This window comes from Ailuropoda melanoleuca, chromosome 4 (assembly GCF_002007445.2).
Source record: "Ailuropoda melanoleuca isolate Jingjing chromosome 4, ASM200744v2, whole genome shotgun sequence".
Lineage (NCBI taxonomy): Eukaryota > Metazoa > Chordata > Mammalia > Carnivora > Ursidae > Ailuropoda > Ailuropoda melanoleuca.
In genome coordinates this window covers 5,042,307-5,051,546 of record NC_048221.1, presented here as the reverse complement: position 1 = coordinate 5,051,546, position 9,240 = coordinate 5,042,307, and the positions used below count along the sequence as shown (strand labels likewise).

Below are 9,240 nucleotides of genomic sequence, written 5' to 3'. Positions count from 1 at the left end.
TTAAATGGACATTGTTAAATAAATTTAAATTTTTTGATAAATATCATTTGAATATTCATGGAAAGACTGGAGAGAGAGAAGGAGAGAAAGGAAGGAAAGAAGGAGAGAGAGGAAGAACAAGGAAGGGAGGAAGAAGGAGGAAGATAAGGGAAAGGAAAAGAAGGGAAGGGAAGGGAAATAAAGGGAAGGAAAGGGAAGGGAAGTAGGGAAGGGAAGGAAAGGAGGGAAGGGAAGGAAAGGAAGGGAAAGAAAGGAAGGGAAAAAGAAAAGACAAAAGAAAAGAGTTCCTCTGGTTTTGGTCTCAAAAACCAGAAACCACCAGCATAATGGAGGAAGTAATGCAATTTCCTCTTTTCCTTCAGATCAAGGGACCAGGAAACTCCTGGCAGTACAAGAGGTTGGGTTCAGCCAGTACACGGCATTGCAGAGAAGCTGGTCTTACCATTTTGGTTTGGGTCGTAGAGCGCGTTACCTCAATACTTTCAGTTTCAACCCCTTTCCAGATTCCACTAAACCACTTCTTGTATTCCATTCGCACCTGAAGAATATAGAGGTTTGTGTCACATCAGGAGCTTGCTTAGGGAGAAAAGACCCTGAATAGGAGGCTAAAGATACACATGCCAAACCCCATGACCACCCGCTCATTGATTTTCTGTATAGTCTTGGACATCCTCTTCTTGGTTCATTTTAAAATTCAACTTCCGGTGCGCCTGGGTGGCTCAGTCGTTAAGCTTCTGCCTTTGGCTCAGGTCATGATCCCAGGGTCCTGGGATCGAGCACCGCATCGGGCTCCCTGCTCAGCGGGAAGCCTGCTTCTCCCTCCCCCACTCCCCCTGCTTGTGTTCCCACTCTCGCTGTGTCTCTGTCAAATAAATAAAATATTTTTAAAAAATAAAATTCGAATTCTTCATTCTAGAAAATGTATTTATGAAATGTGGGGCATCACAAAGTCTCTGTAGAGTCTATAGGGTGGTGGTGGTGATGATGATCCCGACAATGAGGAGGAGGAGGAAGGTGAAGGTGATGGTGGTGATCACGGAAGTGATGATGGTCATGATGACAATGATGACAGTGCAGGTGATGGTGCTGCTGGTGGTGGTGATTATAACAATGAAAGCCAATATTTATTGAATACTAACAATATTCAATACACTTTATTTTACATAATATATCATTTCATCCTTACATAAACCAAATGATGAAGTTTCTTCTGTTACCCCCAATTAAAGATAAAGAAGCTGAAGCTGTTGGAATTAAATGGACTTGTCTAAGGTCATACAGTCAGCATTCAGCACCTCATCATTCTCACATCAGAGCCCTGACACTAACCACTATGCTGAACCACTCCCTGTGATTGCATGGATTCCTTCCTGAAACCTGCTTGGCATGTTTTAAAAAGATATTTTAGGGGCGCCTGGGTGGCACAGCAGTTAAGCGTCTGCCTTTGGCTCAGGGCATGATCCCAGCGTTATGGGATCGAGCCCCACATCAGCCTCCTCTGCTAGGAGCCTGCTTCTTCCTCTCCCACTCCTCCTGCTTGTGTTCCCTCTCTCGCTGGCTGTCTCTATCTCTGTCGAATAAATAAATAAAATCTTTAAAAAAAAGTGATTTTAAAAAAATAAAGATATTTTAATATGTGATATTCAACATTATTTCACCAAGACACTTAAGTTGTACTTTACTTCTGGGTGTGAGAAATACCAACAATTAAAACACTAGGAGATAAAAGANATTTAAAAAAAATAAAAAGATATTTTAATATGTGATATTCAACATTATTTCAGCAAGACACTTAAGTTGTACTTTACTTCTGGGTGTGAGAAATACCAACAATTAAAACACTAGGAGATAAAAGAGAAATAAATGAAGTGTTATGATACTCTCTGCCACTGGCATCTTAATCGCTGGTAGTTCTCTCAATAGCAAAGGGAGAAAAGCCAGGAAAACTGTTTCCAATATTCTAAAAGGAGTCAAAATACAAGATGATGACCCTTACAAGAACTTAATGTGTGCCAAGGACTGCGCTAGGAGATTCATACCACAATATCTCTTTTTTTTCTTTTTTAACTTATTTATTTATTTTATTTTTATTTTATTTCTTTTTTTTATTAGTATGCTCATTTAGCCAGCATATAGTACATAATTAGTTTATGATGTAGTGTTCAATGATTCATTAGTTGCATAATAAAAGAGAAATAAATGAAGTGTTATGATACTCTCTGCCACTGGCATCTTAATCGCTGGTAGTTCTCTCAGTAGCAAAGGGAGAAAAGCCAGGAAAACTGTTTCCAATATTCTAAAAGGAGTCAAAATACAAGATGATGACCCTTACAAGAACTTAATGTGTGCCAAGGACTGCGCTAGGAGATTCATACCACAATATCTCTTTTTTTCTTTTTTAACTTATTTATTTATTTTATTTTTATTTTATTTCTTTTTTTTATTAGTATGCTCATTTAGCCAGCATATAGTACATAATTAGTTTATGATGTAGTGTTCAATGATTCATTAGTTGCATATAACAACCAGTGTTCATCCCAACACATGCCCTCCTTAATACCCATCACCTGGTAAGCCCATTCCCCACCCCGCTTCCTTCTGAAACCCTGTTTGTTTCCCAGAGTACAGAGTCTCTCATGGTTTGTCTCCCTCTCTGATTTCTTCCCATTCAGTTTTCCTTCCTTCTCCTGTGGTCCTCCACACTATTCCTTATGTTCCACATGTGAGTGAAACCATATTATAATTGTCTTTTTCTGCCTGACTTATTTCATTTAGCATAATCCCCTCCAGTTCCATCCATGTTGATGCAAATGGTGGGTATTCATCCTTTCTGATGGCTGAGTAATATTCCATTGTATATATGGACCACATCTTCTTTATCCATTCTTCTGTTAAAGGATATCTCAGGTCCTTCCACAGTCCGGCTATTGTGGATATTGCTACTATGAACATTGGGGTGCATGTGCCCTTCTTTTCACTACATCTGTATCTTTTGGGGTAAATACCTAGTAGACCAATTGCAGGGTCGTAGGGTAGCTCTATTTCTAACTTCTTGAGGAAACTCCATACTGTTTTCCAAAGTTGTTGTTTCCCGTCTTGTTAATTTTAGTTATTCTAACTGGTGTAAGGTGGTATCTCATTGTGGTTTTGATTTGTATGTCCCTGATGGGAAGTGATGTGGAGCATTTTTCATATCTGTTGGCCATTTGTATGTCTTCTTTGGAGAAATGTCTGTTCATGTCTTCTGCCCATTTATTGACTGGATTATGTATTTTTTGGGTGTTGACTTTGAGAAGTTCTTTATAGAACTTGGATACCAGCCCCTTATCTGAATTGTCATTTGCAAATGTCTTCTCCCATTCCGTGGGTTGCCTTTAGTTTTGTTGACTGTTTCCTCTGCGGTTTTATCTTGATGAAGTCCCAAAAGTTCATTTTTGCTTTTGTTTCTCTTGCCTTTGGAGATGTGTCTTGAAAGAAGTTGCTGTGGCGGATGTCAAAGAGGATACTGCTTATATTCTTTTGTGGGTCACACTGCCCTGAGAGCTGTTGCCCAGTCATGGGTGTAAGCTGTTTTATATCTTCCCTGGGACGTTAAACAGTCCACACCTTCTAGTCCTTTCCAGGTGGTCAGACAGAGAGCGGTTTCCCTATGGGCCAGCTGGTGGTTTATGGTGACCGGAGCTGAGAGTCCCTTCCGGGCTCACTGACTATAACCAGTCTCCCTGTTCCACTGCTTGGGTGCTCTATTCGTCAGCCTCCCCCATACTTTCTGAGTCTCCTGGAATTCTGAGACCACAATGATCCACCTAGAATTCTGCCCTATTCATACCCTGTGTCCTTTGCAGAAAGAGATGTCTCTCATTGAACGAATTTCTAAGGGTCCCTATTTTTTGCTCCGGTGTTGTATCACTTTCCAGGGGCTGGCTTATGGAGGCCCCCTCCCCCTCCATTTATCTTCTGATATTTCCCCCAAAGATTCAAGGTTCTACACCTCCTACCTTGCAAAAAGTAGTCATTTTTCTGCTTGTAGAGATCCAGATAAAACTTCTTACTTCTCAGGTTGAATTCATATGTGTTCAGAATGCTTTGATAGATATCCATCCAACTTTGAGGGACCAGATGGAATGAGGTCTCCTACTCTGATACTATCTTACCCCCCCCGCAGTATCTCTTTAATTCTCAACCCTGTGAGGCAGGTATTGCCATGAACACAGGTGAGAATATTGAGACTCAGAGAGGGTAAGAAGGCTTCCCAAGGTCACACAGCAACCTACTCAGTGGATAACCTGACATTAGAGCTACAGTCTCTTTGTTTTTGGTATAGTAAGCCAAATATTCCAGTGTCCCTCCTTAAAGTGCACCTCACTATAAAAGGCTTATATATCCTCTTTCTGGCGAACTCAGAGATGGACAAGGAACTTGCTCCACCCAATGAGTGAGAGCTAATTAAGCTACACTTTGCCAGGCTCTCCCTTCCCTTTGCCACGAGAATACCAGTGTTCTAAATAAGGGCTGCTCTTCATTCAATCTTTATCCTAGAGTGAAGACAATGTAGATCAAGCTATGGCCATGTAGTATGAGCAGGAAATAAACCTTTATTGTTATAAACCACTGAAATTAGGGGGTGGTGGCTATAGGTTACTGCAGCATAATCTCCCCTATTCTGACTGATACATGCTCTGCTATGGACTGAACTATGTCTCCTCAAAATTCACATGTTAAAGGCCTAGCTTTCTAGTATGACTGTGTTTGAAGATATGATGAACTTTATAGAAGTGATTAAGGTTAAATGAGGTCATAAGGGTTGAGCCCTGATCCAATAGGATTAGTGTCCTCATAAGAAGAGGCATAAAAGCTCTCTCCTCTCTCCCATGTAAGGGCAGAGCAAGAGGTGGCCACATGCAAAAGGGAACAGAGCTCTCATCAGAACCCAACTGCACATGCACCCTAAACTCAGATTTCCAGCCTGTAGAATTATATGAGAAATTTCTGTTGCCCAAGCCACACAGTCTATGGTATTTTGATACGTCATCCCCAGCTGACAGAAGCACACTCTTAAGAGATAGGTTGGAATGTGAAGGTTAGTCAGGTGCCAGTGAAATGCAGAGCACATAGCATACCCAAGCAGCATCTAAACTGTTTTTCCAGAATGAAGGCAACCCCAAATACAAATATACAAGGTCAGAGAAGGGTGAGAATGGGAACAACCATTCAATAAGACTTTGGGAGTTGGGGTGAAGACAAAATAATTACCCTTACCTGGCGATTAAGGAGACAGTGTACCACAAAGAGCAAAACACCCTGCAGGACATTGATGATGGTGAATGTGTATGCAATGACTGATCCAATCACCTTCCCGACCTCTTCAACCATAAAAAGGCCAAGGCCCCAAGAACAGCCCAGGATAAATAGCTGAGCAATGGCTTTAAATGTCATGACTCTGAAAAGGAACAGGAGCTATAATAAGTATCATTCATCACTATGTGCTGGGCACTGTGCTAAATGCTTTGCCCACATTACCTGATTTAAACTTCACATCTACCTCATGTGCTAAGTGGCCTGTGCAGTCATGTGACTCAAAGATGAAGAAGAATCTATGTTCTCAATGGTTGCTTCTGAGAAGAATGCTTTCTCCTATTCTTGGAAGTGATTTATCTGCAAGTCTTTTACCTGGATCTATTGGAAAATGTGTGGAAGTGCCTTCCAGAAATTTGTATTGGAAATGTGTTGATGATGCTATCATGACTTCAGAATATAACATGCTGTTGTGTGTCTTCAAAAGAAAATTGTGTTTTATAAAACAGAATGAGGTTGTTAGTGGCACCTGTCTGGGAGAGCTGACATGTGTGAGCGTGTGAGTGAGTGTGTGTGTGTGTGTGCGCATGCACACAGGGGTGTGAGCCTGCCCTCATCCAACCCATGTAGAGGGATGAAGAAATGCCAAGAAGGGTGAGGCTGTGACCCCCCAGGATGGAAAACACTAAGGCGAAGAGATGTTAGATTGGTCTGGTAAGTAGATGAGATCAAAGCCAGGGTCTGAAATTGGAAAGATATTCCTTTAAGTTTTGTCCACATGACTCACCAATGCAAGGTTTTTGCCCACTCTAGGGTAAAATAAGCATTTGCTCTTCTTATCAATGGGGGATGGTAGTCGTGCCCACCACATAGATTGGAGTTAGGAGCATTCAGTGAATGAATATTGCTAAATTCCAAATATCTACTAAGTTCCTAGTTAATGTAGTTGTGCTTTTCATTATTTTTAATCATTTAGTTCAGCACAGTAAGAACTAAGAATCTACAAGAAGGGATAATGGAGTTCCCAGAAGTAGGTGGACTCATGGGGTTGGGGAGGGAGGATAATGTTGATACTCTTGGCATGAATTTCATATGAAGAGTGTGCTACACAAAAGAGGCATTCAATGAATATTTGTCGAATGAAGAGATCAAGGAGTACAGTAAGCTACCTGAAAATTATAGTTTTTACTTCTCAAAGTTGTACCTCACACACCCTTTATCCAGTACCATGAAATATTATATCAGATTTCTGTATAGGGTTTTCTTTCCCAGGCAGAAAGAAAAGTCGTCCCGTAGGAAGAATCTGTAGATACCACTGATTTTGGGACCTTCTTACCTGGTGCTCTGAATGGTAGAAACTTCTTTATTGAGGGAGGAAAGTTTGCTTCTCAAAATCCACAGAATTTGGATGTATAACACCAAGTTTATCTGTGGACACAGAATGAAATATTGACTTGGAATTTTATTTTGAGGCTATGCAATGCAACCTAACTTGAGGTGGACCTAAGTATCTTTTTCCAAAAGATACAGGCTTCATAGGATGCTATGCGCATATGCTCTGGTCTTTGATACAGCACGTTGCGTGTATGCATACCTGTGGCACTTCGTGCTTGATTAGGGTGACTATATAATGTATCCTTCAAATCAAGACACCTTGAAAGTGAAAGATTACTATTAGTGTCTATATCAGGACAACGGATGTGATCAGGAAGCTGCTGGCAAAGAGGAGAACATGACACTCTGTGCAGAGTAGATACTTGCTAAATAATTGTTGAATGAACAAACATGGGATTTTTAGAGGAATACCCAGCAGAGTTATATTACATCAAAGCAACAAGTGAATCATAATGGAACAAGGGTAAAACATATGAAGACAGTATTTCCAGGAAGAGGAGTTAATCACATTAGGCTGTATTTTCTTACCTTCACTTCATTTCCATCTTCGCAGAAAGAAACACACTCCATGCTTGGCCAACCCAGGGCAGGCACACCCGTAAGTAACAATCACTAGCCACTCACCAAGATAATGACTGCCACTGGCCCCATGAAACTCCAGATGAACGCTTTATCGAGCTTGAGCCAGCAGCTGTTGAGAAAAAGTATATGCATGAGCTGCCTATTTCTCAGAGGGCAGAGAGCTTGAATTCAGACTCCTGTAGCAAGATCAAACCAGTTCTGGGAACCATTTAGTTCAGAATCTAGATTTTAGATACAATCAGACATGGGTCCTCATCTGATACAAGCTGTATGCTCAAAGCCTCAGTTTCCTCAAGTGTAAAGTGGGGGCAGACAGAAGTATTGAAAAGATTAAATGATTACAGTGGCTATATGCCAAGACTTGAAGTCAGGGAGGGTCAGTCCTCTGACTTTGTTTCTCTCTTTCAATATTGTGTTAGCTATTCAGGATCTTTTGCTTCTCTATATAAACATTAGAATCAGTTTATCATTATCTACAAAATAATTTTTTGGGATTGTGATTTCAAATGCATTGAATCTATACATCAAGTTGGGAGGAACTGACTGACTTCTGGACAATATTGAATCTTCCTATCCATGTACATGGTCTATCTCTCCATTCATTTGAATCTTCGTTGATTTCTTTCAACAGACTTTTGCCGTTTTCCTCATGTAGATCTTGTAGGAAAGATCAAATGAGATAATGTGTATATAGTTTTTGAGTATGGTTCCTGGCAAAAACGTAAAGCTCAATAAATGGTACCCCAAAATAATGACTGCTATCAGAAAGAGAGTAAAAGTAGTAATTTAACTACAGCAAGAAAACCTACCGACATTAACTAAGCATAGTCCATGTACCAAGTACTCTGTTGCCCAAACACGTTTTACTATGTCATGCCTTATGTTGGCAAAGAGAGTATAATTATTCTGAACAAAGACCTGGCAGCGTAAAACTAGTAAATGTAACAAGCTATTGCCAACACTCAGTGAGCAGAAAAGCTCCCACACTTAAGTTCTATTCTAAGTGTTACAAAGGATGGCCCAGAGGCCAAACCCAGTCCACCCCTTGTTTTTGTAAATAAAGTTTTATTGAAACATAGCCACACCCATCCATTTACATATGGTCTATGAATTGGCCGCTCTCCCAGAGAAATTAGGGAATCTATCACATTTACAATAGCACCAAAAACCATACGTTACCTTGGAATTAACTTAACCAGAGACGTAAAGGACCTATATTCTAGAAACAAGGGCAACATTGAGTAACTGCCACAAAGACCATATGGTCCACAGAGACAGAAGCAGTTAACATTTAGCCCTTTATAGAAGTTTGCCAACCCCTGATCTATGCTACCATGAGATCTCCAGAATCATTCTGGCAGGACATAGGGTTCTGGCTGGAGACAGGACATCTCTTTTTCCTTCAAGAGTGACACCTTTATTGTTGTTTTAGCACATGCATGCCTACTCCTTAACCAAAGCCCCATTGCCAAAATACTAACATCTTTAGCTAACTTTGCAGAGCTTTGCAAACTTCTTTAGCGAGGCAGAAATTCCTTTAGTGAGGAATTCTGACTTATTCTCCTTTTAGCTGAGACCGTAAGAAAGTTTCTTAGATGCACTAAGACCAAGATGTCCTGTGTATGAGATGGTGACCCCACAGGATCATGGGGAGGATGAATATGCACGATCTCTCATGCACAGAGGCCACAGGTGGGCTTTTCCATCCCTGAATTTCCTAAGTATACTTTTTTGTCCCGAATGTCCTGAAGTTGTATTCAAATTTTTATGTGTAAGTACATTTGTCTGAGAGGTACATTTCCCTATTTGGGGAAGCAGGCCCAGGATTTCACCAAAAGTCTCAAAAGGATCCAACTCCAAACATTCTGAGAACCATTGCTCTAGGAATTCCTAAGAAAATTGGATTCTGTTAAAATGGGACTGGTTTTGTGAAGTATAATTCACAAAAGCAAATGGACTGAAGTGTTT

At 40.6% G+C, this 9,240-nt stretch overlaps 1 protein-coding gene across 1 annotated transcript in view; it reads right to left on the bottom strand.

Moving 5' to 3' along the window:
• Window positions 1-334: 334 nt before the first annotated feature.
• Window positions 335-9,240, bottom strand: part of LOC105234888 (putative adhesion G protein-coupled receptor E4P) — a 103,065-nt gene continuing 94,159 nt past the window's right edge. Inside the window, exons 13-16 of the mRNA XM_034657643.1 lie at window positions 7,315-7,381; window positions 6,632-6,723; window positions 5,260-5,440; window positions 335-538 (exon numbers count right to left, since the gene is read on the bottom strand). Of these exons, the coding sequence (XP_034513534.1) occupies window positions 359-538; window positions 5,260-5,440; window positions 6,632-6,723; window positions 7,315-7,381 (520 nt within the window). The 3' untranslated portion in view covers window positions 335-358. The remainder of the gene's footprint in view (window positions 539-5,259; window positions 5,441-6,631; window positions 6,724-7,314; window positions 7,382-9,240) is intronic.